The sequence below is a fragment of the Volvox carteri genome, assembly GCF_000143455.1.
Source record: "Volvox carteri f. nagariensis unplaced genomic scaffold VOLCAscaffold_9, whole genome shotgun sequence".
Classification (NCBI taxonomy): domain Eukaryota; kingdom Viridiplantae; phylum Chlorophyta; class Chlorophyceae; order Chlamydomonadales; family Volvocaceae; genus Volvox; species Volvox carteri.
The window spans coordinates 160,210-175,566 of NW_003307552.1; the positions used below are offsets into that span (position 1 = coordinate 160,210).

The 15,357-nt window shown below is 58.2% G+C and overlaps 2 protein-coding genes across 2 annotated transcripts in view; both read left to right on the forward strand.

Moving 5' to 3' along the window:
- Positions 1–9,640: 9,640 nt before the first annotated feature.
- VOLCADRAFT_80038 (uncharacterized protein) lies at positions 9,641–13,040 on the forward strand. Its single transcript, XM_002948083.1, has 6 exons — positions 9,641–9,782; positions 9,891–9,996; positions 10,064–10,249; positions 10,556–10,755; positions 11,633–11,807; positions 11,830–13,040. Exons 1-5 carry the CDS (start codon positions 9,672–9,674, stop codon positions 11,744–11,746), a joined length of 717 nt encoding a protein of 238 aa, XP_002948129.1. The 5' UTR covers positions 9,641–9,671; the 3' UTR covers positions 11,747–11,807; positions 11,830–13,040.
- Positions 13,041–14,419: 1,379 nt separating this feature from the next.
- VOLCADRAFT_88442 (uncharacterized protein) overlaps positions 14,420–15,357 on the forward strand; it is a gene marked incomplete at both ends in the record, with an annotated part of 2,153 nt that continues 1,215 nt past the window's right edge. The window contains one exon of the mRNA XM_002948084.1: positions 14,420–15,305. Coding sequence (XP_002948130.1) covers positions 14,420–15,305 — 886 coding nt within the window. The remainder of the gene's footprint in view (positions 15,306–15,357) is intronic.

The following is a 15,357-nucleotide window of genomic DNA, read 5'->3' on the forward strand; positions in this document are numbered from 1 at the left end:
GAGGAGGGGTGGAGGGGAGGAGGAGGGGAGGAGGAGGAGGAGGTTGGGGCAGGAGGAGGATGGATGGATGGGAGGAGCACGGCGAGCGGGAGGAGGAGGAGGAGAAGGAGGAGGGCATCTATGTGTTACGCGTGTTACGCTAGTTGAGCCGCAACTTGGTCTTGATTGCTATCTGCAATTTTAAATTAACTGCAGCATCGGATGTTGGCAGCACGCGGGGGGGGAGAGAGAGAGAGAAAGGGTGTGTGTGTGATGGACGAGGGGTTTGTGTGTGGCAGGGAGAAAGAGACAGGTGGAGAGAGGCCCCGTAGGTCTGCTAATTACCTCTTCACGAGGGGCACGAGGGGCACGAAGAAAGGGATCACACCGCCCCGCCTGGCCGCCTGGTACCCAGCGTGCACGAATACACTCAAGCACGGACCGCACCCACCACATACTCGCAACCGTAAAGAAGTCCTTTAAAACAGAGGCGACAGTCTCAAAAATGTCGTACTTCCTCACTTCTCACTGCCGTATATTGTGCATTACTCGCGTATTGTTTCGTCCCCCAGGAGTTGGTCCTGATGGCTCTGTCCCGGTCCCGGCCCGGCAGGGGCCGGGGGGATGCACTCCCGCATACAGGTCTGGCCTACCGCCTGGCTCATATCTTTGGTTACACGGGCCATAGCACCGGAGCTGGCGGTGGCGGTGGCGGTGGCGGAGCTGGCGGCGGCGCGGGCGCCGTTGTGCGCAGCCCCTTCGCCGCGGCGGCGGATGGAGGGGTTGGTGGGGCTGGCGGCGGCGGCGGCGGCGGCGGCGCTGGGAGAAATCGCGCAGTGGTGGGGCCGTCTGTGAGCACTAGCAGCGGCGGCGAGTTGCGAGAGAAGCTGTCCGCGCCGTCGTACGCGGCGGCGTCGACGTCGGCGACGTCGGGGTCGTTCGTGATGCTGCCTCCAGGTGCGGCTTCGGCGAGTGTACGATTCCCGCTCACGACGTGTATCTGCATCTCATCCTCCCGTGCACTTGCCACCTCTCTTACCCTCCTTCCCCCCTATCTGAGCCCTCCTCACACGCCCGCACACAACAGGTATTTCCCCTCCTTCAAAATATTTTCCCTTTTTCCTTTACTTGTAACTACAAACCACCTCCGAAACCGGCTTTACGTTTCCCTTTCCTGTCGTACATCGAAAAGGTCGTCTCAGTGTCGACCGAGCGAGCAGCAGCGTTCCAGATCTGGCCGCACTCGCCGTCGCGAGTCAACAAAACCAACTTCAACGACAATACCAACAGCAGCAACAACAACAACATCATCAGCAGCAGCAAGACAGTGCGGCTGGGCGGGTCAGCGGCGGCATAGGCGGCGTTGGCAGCAGAACGTCGTACACCAGCAATGGCTTCTTACGCGGCGGCGGCGCGTCCTCAACGGCTCTGCCTGCGGTGGGCAGTCGTCAGCAGCAGCACGCGGCGGGTGGGGGGGCTCCGAGGCAGTCCCGGTGGCGGTCGTTTTGGCGGTCCCTTTGCCACCACTTTCAGGACACGTACGTCAAGACCAAGGTGCGCACGCGGCGGTGTCAGGGAGCGCCGTGGGATAGGGGTGGGGGGTGGGGTATGGGGGTGGGGTATGGGGGTGGGTATGGGGGTGGGATATGGGGGTGGGATATGGGGGTGGGGGTGGGGGTGGGTATGGGGGTGGGTATGGGGGTGGGATATGGGGGTGGGGGGTGGGGGTGGGTATGGGGGTGGGGTATGGGGGTGGGGGGTGGGGAGCTTCATGGAGCTTTCCGCCCAGGTTTGTGAACTACAATGGGGCGATTGAGTCGCCTTCTTTTAGCCGTTTTAGGTTCATGTTACCTCTTGGGATACCGGCGGTTGGTGTTGGTGTTGATGTTGCATCGCATCATAAGAGCAGGATGCGAGGCCCCCCTTTTTCCGACCACCTTTTCCTCCTCTGGGCCCACCACAGATTCAATGGGACCTCAGCCGACCCAGCTCCAGTTCCCGGCTGAAAGCCAAGGCCAGCGGCGGCTTTGGGGGCAGTGGCGGCGGGGGCGGCGGGGTGCTTGGCGGCGGCAGGTTATCTGTGGCTGCCGGCGTCGCCGGTGGCGGGGGCGGCGGAGATGTGAACTCTGGTGGCGGTGTTGGTGTTGGTGTTGGGAGTAGCAGCGGCGTTGGCGGGGGTGCAGGTGGCGGAGGCAACAGCGTGCGCCCCGGGTCCCGCACCGAGGGCCTCAACTACGAGCAGCTGCGCACATCACTGTTTTGGTAGGTGCGGGTGCGGGTGGGGGTGCGGGTGCGGGTGCGTTTACTGATATTGGTGAAGGGATTATGGTGAATATGATGATGTTGGGGGGGGGGTCGGGCAGTACATGACAAACTGGCGGGCTATACATTGCAATGCTACGTTCTTCATCCTTTCCCTCCCTCCGCCGTCTTCTTTCCCCCCCCCCCACTTCCACACTTCTTCCTCCGTCCTAAAACACCACCCCACCACCACCTCACCCTCACCCTCACCCCGCCAGGTTGGAGCAACACGTCCGCCGCAACAAGCTCCGTATGGGCGTGACTCTGTCTGACCAGCTGCGGGCGGCTGCGGAGGGCGGCGAGGAGGGGAACGAGGTCACCAGCAAGACGGAGGCAAAGAGACTGGCCTTCTACCTGCACATGAACGTGCTGGGGCTCTCCGACCTCAGGGGCCGCAAGTGAGCGCGCCGGAAGGGGGTAGGGGAAATGGGGCGTGGGGGGGGAGGCGGTAACGGTGGCGAAGGGGGGAAAGGTTGGAAAGCGGAGGCATTGGATCGAGGGGTAGGTGGAAGGAAGGGGGGGGGGTAAATTGTGGAGGGGGGGGTGTTTTGTGTGTGGTGTAGAGAGGTTGCCGTGTGTTGGGGCTGTGCGGGTGCGTTTTGTTGGAGCAGCTGGAGGTGGTTGTCTTTTCCGGCAGTGCAGCCCCGCTACCCTGCACTTCGCTACCCTGCACTTCGCTGCACTGCACTGCACTGTTGATTGATGGGAAGGGAGACTTTGCATTCTTTTCCTGTCAAATCCCCTAGGCCCCTCACCTGTCTGTATGTCTGTCTTTGTCTGTTATGCTCAGGTATTTGGTGGCTCGTGACTTTGAGCCCTTCTTCAGCTCGGCCGAGGAGGTAGGGGGGAAGGGAGGTGGATTGAGGTGTGGGGGGTAGGGGGCAGTGGGGGGCAAGGTGGTGGGCGTTACCCTGGGTGGGTGAAGATACGTCTTGGGTCTGCTGTGGTGTTTTTCCTCCTTGTCACGTCTTTCCCCCTCTCTCCCTCTCCCTCCGTGCCCTCCCCTCCCCCCCCCCTCAGGTCCGCGAGGCCTTTGCGGTGTTCGACTCAGACCGGGATGGCCGCATTACCCTGCAGAACATGGTCGACACGGTCGTCAGGATTTACAAGGTGTGCGTGTGTGGTTTGTGTGCGTGTGTGGTTTGTGTGCGTGTGTGGTTTGTGTGCGTGTGTGGTTTGTGTATTGTGTGCATGTGTGGTTTGAGTTCGTAATTTGTGTAGGTGTTTGAGGTTGGGGGACTTAGGAGGTGTGGACCACAAACCAGTGGTCGGCTTATGGGGGAAAGGGGAAAGGGAAGGGAGGGAGGAGCGGGGCTGTATGATGGGTGTGTATAGGGGTTGAATGCATGTCCGCGTCTGTGAATGGGTAACTGCCGTAGTCAGCCGTACACCTCAGGGTGTTTACCGTAAATGCTGTGTCTCTTCTGAAATCCAGGAATGCGCCGCGTGCCGCCGTCCTCCCTCTCCCCCCCTTTCCCCTGGCAGCAGCTTCAATCGTGTGTGGTTCGTCTTTCCCCCTTTCCCCTCCATGCCCACCACCAGGAGCGCAAGAAGCTGGCTCTCACCCTGCAGGACACTCGTACGGTAGTCGCCAAACTGGAGCTCATTTGCGGAGTGGTGATGCACGTGGTGTTCGGGTTCGTGTACTTGATCATTTTCCAGGTGGGGAGAAGGGGGGATGGTGTGTGTGTGCGTATGTATGTGTAAGCGCATGTTTTGGGGCCCTAGATGAGGAGTGGGGGAGAGGGCGTCCGTCTGGCTGTTGCGACAAACACATACATAGATTCATACATACATTTTTGTCGTAACCCTCTTAACCTTTCATGCACTTCAACTTTGCAAATTGCTTTTTTTTTAACTATAGCTTTCGACCAGGGCGTGAAATGCTCTCCTCCCCCCTATCAGCCCCCCCCCTCCACACACACACACACACACCTAAACCTACCGCCTCTCCACTTTATTGGCGCCAGGTCAGTCAATAACGTCAGATCTCCCACTCCAAAGCGCCCCACTTCCCACTTCCCACATACGCACATACATACATACACACGCACATACGCGCGCAGGTTAACGTCCGGGAGTTGTGGCTCACCTTCAGCAGTGTGACCCTGGCCTTTGTGTTTGTGTTCGGTAACTCCATTCGCTCCATCTACGAGGCGGTGTTGTTCCTGTTCGTGGTGCACCCCTTCGACGTGGGCGACTGGCTGTTGCTGGCCAACGGGGAGGTCGTCAAGGTGGGCTCGGCGGTATGGGGGGGGGGAACAGGGGGGTCGTTGAGGGGAAGAAGAAGGGATAGGAGGAGGTGTGTATGCGTGTGTGTATGCTTGTATTTATGTATGTATGTACGCATGTTGAGAGAGAGAGAGAGGGAAAATGTAAAAGAGAGTGCGAGCTACTTTCCAACTCCATCAGATGGACAGACTTCGTGCATGCCTCTTTTTTGACACTGCTGGTCTTAGCAATGGTGCTGACCGCTGTGTCGGTGCGGTGGTTGCGATTACGGTTATGGTTACGGTTATGGTTGTTGCCGCTGCCCCTGGTGGGTGGGTCGCTGTGCAGGTGGAGGAAATCGCGCTGTTGTGCTGCACCTTCGTCAAGGGGGACGGCCGCCGGCTCTATTACCCCAACCCGAAACTTAACCAGGAGCCCATTATTAACATTAGCAGGTGCGGATGTGTGCGTGTGTATGTGTGTGTATGCGTGTATGTATGTACGAAGGTACGGGTGAGAGGCGTCGGGGAAGTCGGCGTGGCCCCTGATTTGTCCCCCCCCCCCAAACACACACACACACACTCTGCCGTCTTCTCCTCCTCCTTTCCTTCCTGGAGAACCCACTCCCCATCCAGCACTTCCCCCTCCCCCCTCACCCCTCACCCCTCACCCCTCACCCCTCACCCCTCACCCCTCACCCCTACCCCGACATGACAGATCTGGGACCTACTGGGACAGCGCCACCCTGCTGGTGGACCTGACCACCCCCGGCTCCGTGTTGGAGGCGGTGGAGGGCAGGCTGAAGCGCTGGCTGGCGGATAACCCCAAGCAATACACGGGGTCGGGGGGTGAGTGAGGAGGGGCGAGGGGGGGAGCGGTCAAGGACACGGGGAGCACTTATTACAGTGTCCCAGCTTGGCACGTCAGGACCCTCCTTCTCTCCCACCGCCCTCTCCCACCGCCCTCTCTTCCCCCTCCACAACCCCCCCTGGTACACTCTTGCCCTGGCAGCAGCTTCACTCGTCCGTGGTTCGTCTTCCCCCCACCGGTTCAGGTGTTGCCGCCCGAGCGCTGGCCAACCCCGCCAAACTGCAACTGACCGCTTCCTGGGAGTACTGCCACACGGGGGAGGACCAGGGCAGGACGGCAAAGTACGTAAGGGGGATTTGGGTATATTATTCGGCGATGTAGTCACGTACGGTGCGCGGTTCCACCAGCGGGGGGGTTGATTTAGATCCGCTGAAGGGCGGTGTATTGATACACTCCACAACTTACTGGGGGAGGGGTTACTGATCCCCACTAGACTACCCCCGTGCATGGGAACGGGGGAAGAGGGGGGAGGGGGAGGGGGCCAACCAGGCTCCCCCCCGCAACTACCTAGGCTTCTCCTCCTCACCGCCCCTTGTCTCGTACCTGCTCACCTGCTCTCCTGCTGCTGCTGCTGCTGCTGGTAGTGGTGGTGGTGGTGGTGGTGGTGGTGGTGGTATTCCTGGCCCTGAGGCTAGCCACCTGTACCTGTACCTGCACCTGCACCTGCAACTGCTCATGTTGCTTGCGTTGCTCATGTTGGTGCTCAGGTGGCGCAGCAAGGCGCTGCTGGTGCTGGCCGCAGCGCTGGAGTCCTGCGGCACCTCCTTCACCTTCCCGCCAATCAAGGTGAGAAAGGAGCCCGCCAACCCGTTGCCTGCCCCCCTATCCCCCTGCCGCACGACCACCACTACCACCGCCAGCACATGACCCTAACCCGCCTTGCATGTTCCGTTCTGGTCTGTTGCCCCTCTTTCCTGCCCCGGGACCTGAAAGGCCCTTTACGTGGCCAACTCGTGAAACCTGCGACCCCTGATGTGCCACTACCACCTCCTCCGCCACCACCTCCTCCACTACCACCTCCTCCACCACCATCACCGGCCGCCCGCCCGGGGGGGGGACGGTTGGCGGTGGGCCCGCAGGATGGCCGAGTGGACCGAGAGGCGGCTGCGGTGGTGGGACTGCTCCAGGGGGGTGAGGTGGGGGTCGGGGGCTCCGGGCTGGTGGGCGGCCGGAATGCAGGTCAGGGCGCGGGGCGGGGGGGTGATGGCGGGGACGGGCCCGTTAGCCAGGGCGTCAGCGCGCTGGGTACGGGTGCTGCTGCCCTCACAGTGCAGGGCTTTTAGGGATCTTGTGATGCGGTGCCGTGCGGTACGGTGCAGTACAGGGGTGTACGGAGGTGGTGGTATTGACGGTCACCGGTGGGGTGCTGCTGGCGGACTAAGGGCCCAGGTGGGGGATGCACGGTGCGTGCGTACGGCAGCTCATGTGTGTACAAATTTATCATCCATCCATCGTTTTGCACACGAGCATGTGTGTCTGTGTGTGTGTGTACACACTGTCGTACACTGTGACCACAAGCGAGAAATCTGTCTGTCCATATGTCAATGAATCTGCTGGTGGTGGTGATGATGACGATGCTGGCTAGCAGGGCTGTCAAGGCTAGCTCGCGTAGGTGCCTGCGGGGCCCCACTAGTGCCAAGGCACTACTCCGGCGGGGCTGTGGGTGATGCGTATGTATGTATGTATGTATGTATGTATGTATGTATGTATGTATGTATGTATGTATGTATGTATGTATGTATGTATGTATGTATGTATGTATGTATGTATGTATGTATGTATGTATGTATGTATGTATGTATGTATGTATGTATGTATGTATGTATGTATGTATGTATGTATGTATGTATGTATGTATGTATGTATGTATGTATGTATGTACGTGTGCGTCTGTGCGCCGAGTATGTTTGCCGAGGGTGCAACTGAGGGTACGGCACTGGGGTTCGCGCGCACAACAGTTCATGTTCGTATCCCGCCCGTGAAAACCTATCTGAACAGTAACAAGTATTATTCTGAATTTTTGCAAAGTTTATTTGCGGTTGCTTGTGGGACGAAAAGTGAAAGGGCCGGACGAAACACGTGGCCCGGGGCGGGACGCGTGTGGGTGTGTCCCGAGGTGCGCCCTCGGGGCGAAGGACGTGACACGACAAAAGATGTTACGAGTTCATGTCGTACCTGCCGTACCGTACTGGCCAGCAGCATAGCAGCAACAGGTGTTCCCCCACAACGGATATCCGTTAAGGGGGACGCATGTGACAAGAGAATTCAAATGGAGTAAAAAGCTGGTCGATATAACAATTTTCTTTCGCGCCTTGCAAGTAATCTGTGCCATTAGGTTGCCTAGCTTCGCATGATCTCATGAAAACAATTATTTTTCGCGTGAGGACAGTTGTTGCCGTACATGCTGCTGTGCATGTGGCGTGCGTGTGTACACGTATGATATAGCACGCGAGGGCATGAAATGTTGCTTGTGCGCTATCTACCTGCCTATCTAGCCTTGTGCGTGTGAACGAAAGAGACACTCTCATATCTGTGATTCAGTCCGCGGAGGCTGGCGGCCAAGTGGCTGGGTGGTGACTGACTTGCACAGAAATGAATGGTTTGGGTTTTGGGGCTAGCCACGTTTAGCTTTTAAAGATGATATTCGGCAGATAGGACCTTTCGCGCATGCTTTGGCTGCTGCGTGCCGGTGCCCTGATGTATGTACAGCAGGTGTAAAGCTCACCGGGTCGACCCGTGCCGGTGTCCACCGGGTCCGTTGCCTTCCTGTCCCCTCTCTCTCTCTCTCTCTCTCTGGCTAACGCGATCTTATCCTGTATGGACACGCCGGCGGGACTGTGTTTCCAACTTGTTTGGCCCCTCCATCCGCTGCATCCTGACGTCCTGACACGCCTTCCGCAACAACACAGCTAGCAGGAGCCCGGGGTATCCGTGCCAGCAGGGCAAGCGGGTGTGTTGGAGGGGATCAAACAGGGCAGCACGACTTGTCGGTTTCCCCGTGCGGCATGCGGCCCCACGTATGTATGTCGCATATGTACGAGCCCCATTGGCCAGTATGCTAGTTGCTGCACCTTACATGCTTCTTCGACACAAACAGTGAGATATAGGTTAGATAGCTCCCACATCGTACGTGCGATAACGCCACGCATGCTTAGTGAACATTCTGCCCTCCTAGAGTAATCGCCATGGATGTTATGTCCATTGGCACGATAGCCGGATGCAACCGCCACCATGAATCTGGTAACTGCCGTACGTGTGCCGTACTCTGTCATTTATCCAAGTTGCCGTGCATCCCGGTGCTCAGCTCTTGCAGAGCCATGGGGTCCACATAATGGCCGCACTACAGGAGTGCTCCCCGCTATGACAGCAGCTGACTAGCAGCCTACCTGCATCGCAGGATTAGCCCCCACATGCAGATTCATCCAATAGAGCTGACATGACATGCATACATTCTTGCATACATGCAGCTGTCCTGCGATGCTGACCAATGAGGCGACAGCTCGAAGAGGAACCCAGCCTTCCTGCCGTAAGTCTTACTTCACGTCGTCATTCGGCGGAGGTCTATCGTAAAGAGACAGGCGTGCAAGTGGTCAAGTGGCACCGGTGGTGATTGTAGCTCTTCCAGCACTGCACGTTGTGCGGACGGAGTCTTTTCGTCCCACGCACCCCGCTCAGGGTTCTGCGCCGCGGCAGGATACCCGACATTTCAGTGTGTCCGAACCACTCTCAGTAACTGGTCGGGCCGACTCGGGGCCCTCCCCGGAAGCCAGTCTGTTATGTTGATATGTTCACGACATTCGGCAAGCATCAGTGCACTCCTCTCCTTCATCCCTTGCATGTTATATTTTTGTTTTATGCATCTTCTACGCTTTAATGATGCCTTGCAGTTCAGGGTATCCTCGTCCAGTCCATAATATGTCATCAAAGGTTGACGGAAACATATGTCCCAGTTTCAGCTGGCTGCTCAGGTGGAACCAGGAATTCAGCGGTATGGTGAAACAAAAGTCCCGTGGGACGTACACGCTATTACCTAAATCCGCGTCGACGCCTTAATTATAAATCCTGCCTATGGTCGTAGCACCGTACAAGCCACAAGGTCAGGCGTTTCAATTGAACCTATACTGTGAGCAAGGATTTGGGTCGCGAATTATTACTGATGACAAGTCGAGTGCTAAGCGACGTGTCGAGAATTGTCGCTCCGGAACCATGTCCTCTCCAGAAAATTCATCTGCAATCACATGGCCAACGCGTGGCCAAGCGCAATTTACAACCATAATAGCAGGATTAAATCTAAGAATACTTCACTGAGAATGCAGAAGTGCCTTTCCCGGCGAGGTGTTTTCGGCGGCCAAGCAACTGGCCGCCGGTCTGCCGTCGTTGTTCGTGCTGAGGCAATTGCCGTTCCTGCACCTTTTACAAAGGTAATTGAACGCGACATAGGGTTGTTCGGGGCGCTCGTTTATCCAGACGACATTCTGTTAGCAATCAATAGTGGGGCCTTCAACACGACTTGGTAAATCCTCATGTAGGTCACGGCCAAGGGTGATCGTGTGCTGGTACGTGTTGCCGAGGAGGAGGTGAAGACGCGAGGCGGCATTCTCCTGCCCCCCTCCGCGATTAAGAAGCCAACTTCTGGTGAGTTGGCGCGTGAAAACGCCATGCAATTGAACTTGATGGTGAAATCGCTTTGTGGCTGGTTCAGGTGAGGTGGTCAGCCTTGGCGATGGGCGCATGGGCAACGGCGAGGTGCGCCCATTTTACCTAAAGCCAGGGCAAACTGTCGTGTACAGCAAGTTCGGCTTCATGTATACGGACCTTAAGCTGTCGAACGGCGAGGAATATATCCTTATCCGCGAGGACGACGTCATCGGCATCATGCCCCGCGCCAGTAAGTGCGGAAGGTACCCAGGACCAGCGGGCGCAACCCCGCATAACTGGCATGTCCATCACTGCGCTGGGACGTGAGATCTCAGCTGGCCGTGTGCTTTCGCTCCCTTTGTACCCTAGCCAGACTGCGGAAGGGGGTTTAGAGACGGGAATGCATTACTACAATGCCCTCTGCTGCGCACCCTGCTGAAGAGCGTCAAGCTTCTCCCTCCCTCTCTTGGCCCACCGTCTAGCCCCTTCGGCCTTGGACCCTAAACCTCGCTCCCGGTTTGCCAACCCAAACCCGCCGCCCTCCTTCCTTTGCTAGATGCCCAAGCTGACGACGTTCCGGAGCTGCAGCCTTTGTCAGACCGGGTATTGGTCCGCGTGGAGGACGTGGCGGATGTGACCCTGGGCGGAGTCATCTTGCCGGATAGTGCCAAGGAGCGGCCCCTCAGCGGTACTGTAGTACGGACGGGGCCGGGGAAGTACGACAAGGACGCGGAGGGCAAGCGGAAAGCCATGACGGTGAGCAGGGACGTTACGGGGAGGCCACTCCTTGGTGGGCAAGGGGTAGCTGGGACGGGATGAGGCAGCTGGTGGCTTGGGTGGGGGCTGGAGGGGACGGTAAGGAAAGGACGAGGGGGAGCTACAGGAACAAGGGGTCAGGGGGGTATGTGAGGGACAGGTGTGCTGGCAGGGGGAGGGGTGGCGGGCAGAAGACACGGCGCTGTAAAGGCCGCGTGGGGTTTCTGGGTTTATGGGTTGGGGGAGGGCATTGTATTTCTGGTGCCGTTGTGGCGCTGAGAAACGGGCGGCGGCAGTGGGGTGCCCCTGCCCCGCCTGGTGGGGCCAACACCCGGACCAACCTGGACAGAGACCACCTGCCAGCCATCTACCTGATAAACAGCTCAGCAGCCACGGTCGGTCAGGGAAATCCTCCAGCGGGTCGTTTTGGCCCCAACACATCCCTAGGGCCCTGGGCACAGACTTCCCGCCCATGCTCGCTTGCGTCCCCCGCTAGCCATTGCAACCCTCAGTCCTTTAAAGTGATTTGGACGGTTACCGCGTCCAGCAACGAAAGCAAGAGAGCAACGAAGGCCAGCAGGCCACAGGCCATGTGCGCCGGTGCCGAGGTGTCAGACATCCGCGGATTGTCCGTCCGATGGCTCCCGGGGTGGGGTACACATGTGTGCGTGTGTGTGTGGGGGGGGGGGAGGGGGGGGAGTTATGTGGTGGTTTGGGACTGGGAACACAAGAAGACCCCCGAGAGCGCGTATGCACTGTTACGCCATCAGCTATACTGTGCCGGTTGCTACACGCATTTTATTTAGGATTTACCGACTGAGTACTATTGGAATAAAAAATACACCTCACCTCACCCGTGCCCGTGCCTGGCTCGCAGGTTCAACCAGGTGACAAGGTGTTGTACTTCAAGTACGCGGGTGACAACATGGAGACCCCTGAAGGGGCCAAGTTCGTGGTGTTGCGGGAGGACGATATCCTGTGCAAGGCGTGACGGAGCTGGTGGTAATGGTGGTGGTGCGGCGCTCGGTTCTTATTTTGGGTAGTTCATGGTTGCCATGGGAGTGTGGGAGCATGTAATGGGGAAGGTGGGAATGAAGGCGGATGGCGGGCAAGGACGTGTGAAGTGTGGGAGGTGATAGACGGAGGGGCTGGCCTAGCTTTCTGGAAGCGAGCAAGAGGAGGAGGAGGAGGGGGAAGGATGCAGCGGCGACGGCCCTGGGAATGGCGGCTTGGAGTGGCAGCGAATGAGAAGCGAGAGGAGAAGGCGTAGGTAAAAGGAGGCGTGAAGGATGGCCATGGCAAATCCTTGCAGAAGGCAACCTTTTCAATCTGCAATCTTTTTTGATGCTGCGATGGTTCCGACGGTCAAGCAATGGACGGCAGCAAGCGAGGTTTGGGATATGCGCTGGTGACGTCTCTCCTAACCGCAAGTCATCAGGACAGAGCAGGACAGGATTCATTCTGGACAGCCGTCTCCCAGGGCTGCTTGCTTCTCCGTCATGTGTGTAACCCCCGGCCGGGAGGAGGCTTTCTCTTTATGTATGTCCGTGTAGTGGATTTCCCCCTGGGAGAATCCTTCACCACCACCTCTCGGGTTGCTATTGGGCGGCAGGTATTTAAGGCGAGATCCTCTTCAACAGAGAGGGAGTGAAGGGTAAGAGGGTTACACGCGGACTCCAGCTGGAGAGGTGACACCATGGGGGGCGTTAAAGAGGCGGGTCGCCGCGTTGAAGGGCGGGAAGCCCACCAGCTTGGCGATGGGGATGATGTGCGCGGAAAGGAGTGGGGCTTGTGGGCCATGACGCGACTGCTCCCCGGCGTCCTGGAGAGTGGAGTGTGGGGCGGTCCACACCGCGGGGGTGGGGCCTACTTGGATGCCTCCCTCCTTCCTCAGTCGGGTGAAGTAACTTGAACAGACAAGTGATCCAGTTCCGACTTCATCCTTTGTTTGCCGCCGTCACCAGTGGTGCAGCCACCTGGTCATATGTGAGTGCGCTAGCTCCGAACCCAGAGGGGAAAGAGGTGACCGGGTTCAAAGATGCGGCATTGTAATAAAGGAGCGAGGCGACAACAACCCAGCAAAGGCCATGAAGTGGTGCTTCCGTCTCTGTTGTCATGAACCACGACATCTAGGGGGAATCCGCGTGGCATGCGTCCTTTCTTTTTTCCTAGGGAGCTGATTTTCTGGGACTTGCTGGGCGGCGGGAACCACCTGTGCGGATTTGAGACTGGCTAAAAATTGCCTACGTTACCTTTTACACCGGCCTGTAGCAATGGCAGGATGATGGTACCCTTTCCTGCGGCTTCGGAGTCCTACTCTTCGATACCTTTTTCACAAATGCCATGGGTGATTTGGACGTAATTATGTCAACCCAAGACCCGCGGGACATGTGTGACAGGTGCCATCTTTTGTGTCCCATCGGCAGGGCGTTTTGTCCTTGATGACGCACTTCCACTTGACAAGAAAGAAGCTCTTTGGTTGCGGCAGGCCTTTGATAGGATATCGGATTGCAGCCAAGCAAGGCTTAGACCTTCCTGGGCACATTGGCGCGGTCCGTCCTCTTAGGAAGCCAGGAAGGGGGAATCCGTTCCGGATTGAGGCTTATTCCGGAATGTAAGCTCCCGAAACCTCTGCAATCAGCTCCTAGAACGCTGCACCAATACACAACCCGTTACTTGTCGGACACCTAGACAAGGAGGGGGTAGCCCTGCTTGCTGGCTTATCATCCAAATATTGGTGAGGAGGCGTCAGAAGGGATTTCGACCTTTCCGCAAACAAATTGATACCGCGCGCATCGTGAAATTGAGCGGGCGTGAATCAATCATCACAGATTATTATCGATGCCTACTTTCGTTGCTGCAGGAAGCTATTAGCTAGGTGCGGCAAGTTGAGGATTTTGCAGCTAGCTACAGACCACGGACGATGCGTGGTGTAGCATGCGGGAAAAATAATGCAAGACCGATGTCGGTTTCTGAACCAGCAGCCCCGGGGTCCGCCCATCCTCAGCGCGATGAAGAAAGCGCTGTGCGCAAGATCCTGCACATCGCCACCCGTATCGTTCTGGCGGGAACTGCCACTTCAGCGCCATCCGCTGCCGCCGCCGCCGCCGCGCCGCAATTATCCTCTTCCGCGGCGGCTGCGCTAACTATGCCCACGCATGAAGAAATTGCAGAAGCGTACGATGCGTTGGTGATCTGTACCAATTACACTCTGCTCTGGGCGCGCCCCGGCCCGGCCCTCAAGATGGTAAAGCTGCTGGCAGTTGCGTTGCGCCATATTGAGGCTGCGAACTCACCCCCAGCAGAGGTGGGGGGCCGCATGGTGGATCTTGCAGTGGCTGTGGTGGACAGCTTTCGCCGCGCTTCCTTTGCCCTCTTTGAAGCCTCAGACAGCGACAGCAGCAACGACAAGGGGTTGCACGCCATTGTCCGGGCTGCGCGGTGCATCCTGCGATCTGGAGCCCTGGACTGCATCGCTCGTCTTTTGGCTTCAGCGACGACGGGAGAAGACCCTGTACTCATTAATGCGACCGTCTCCATCACCGCGACCCTTTACAATGTGGCGGCGGCATCACACATGTTAGCGTTACCAGGAGAATTCAACACAGCAGCAGCAGCAGCAGCGTTGAAGCAAAATGGTAGCAGCAACAGCAGCGACAGGGGCATGAAAGGCTTTAACTGCTTTGATCTTGAGTTCATAACTGCGCTGCGGGACTCGCACCTGGTGGAGCACCTGGCAAAGCAAGTGCTTCGAAGCGACGGCTCTCTGCATGAGCTCGGGACGCAGCTGGTGCTTGCCGTTGGATGTTTCGATGGACTGTGCATCCTGTGGCGCGAGGAACACGACCTAGAATCCACAGGGCCCTGTCAGCAGTTTCTTGCAACGGCAGCGGCGGTGGCAGTGATGAGCGAGCTCGACGGTGGGTCCACATACGGTCTGCCGCAGGATGTGGCGGCGGGGGTAATCAAGGCCCTTCGTTCTTGCAGTCACAAGGAGATCCTCCTGACCTGGCTCCGCACTTACATGCCTCGTTCCGGCCAGATGCCCAGGTTCATCATCAGTAGGCCGGTGTTATACAAGTTGTACATGAGAGCCTGCTGCGTCGGCATTGATAATGCCCAGCGTGCCACCAAGAAACATCCACCAGCAGGCGCTGGCGTCCGCGGCGGCGGCGGCGGCGGCGGCGGCAGTGCGGATACAGCCGGCGGCCCCTCGGGCGACGATGGTGCGGCAAGTAGCGGAGAAAGAGAGCCGTCGGCGGTTCAAGAGAGAGCCGGATGGTGCGAGGTTGCGCTGGTCGCCCTGGCAGCAGCGAGCAGCAGCATGCGGTCCCCTCGTTGCTGCGGCCGGAGCGCTCAAGGCGAGTGGTTTACCAGCGGCACTACTTCGCGACCTCTTGGCTGGTGGCATCAGGCGGTGAGGGCCCTGCAGCTGGCGGCCCTGGCGGCTCCGTGGCCGCCTCGGCTTGACAACAGCATGGTTACGGCCTCTGTCAGCCTGGTGAAGTGTATGATACTGGAGGAGGGGGACGTGGTGGCGGAGCTGCCCGGTGAGCTCACTCATCTGGATAACGAAGTTCTCTGGAGGGGGAGGGGAGGTGG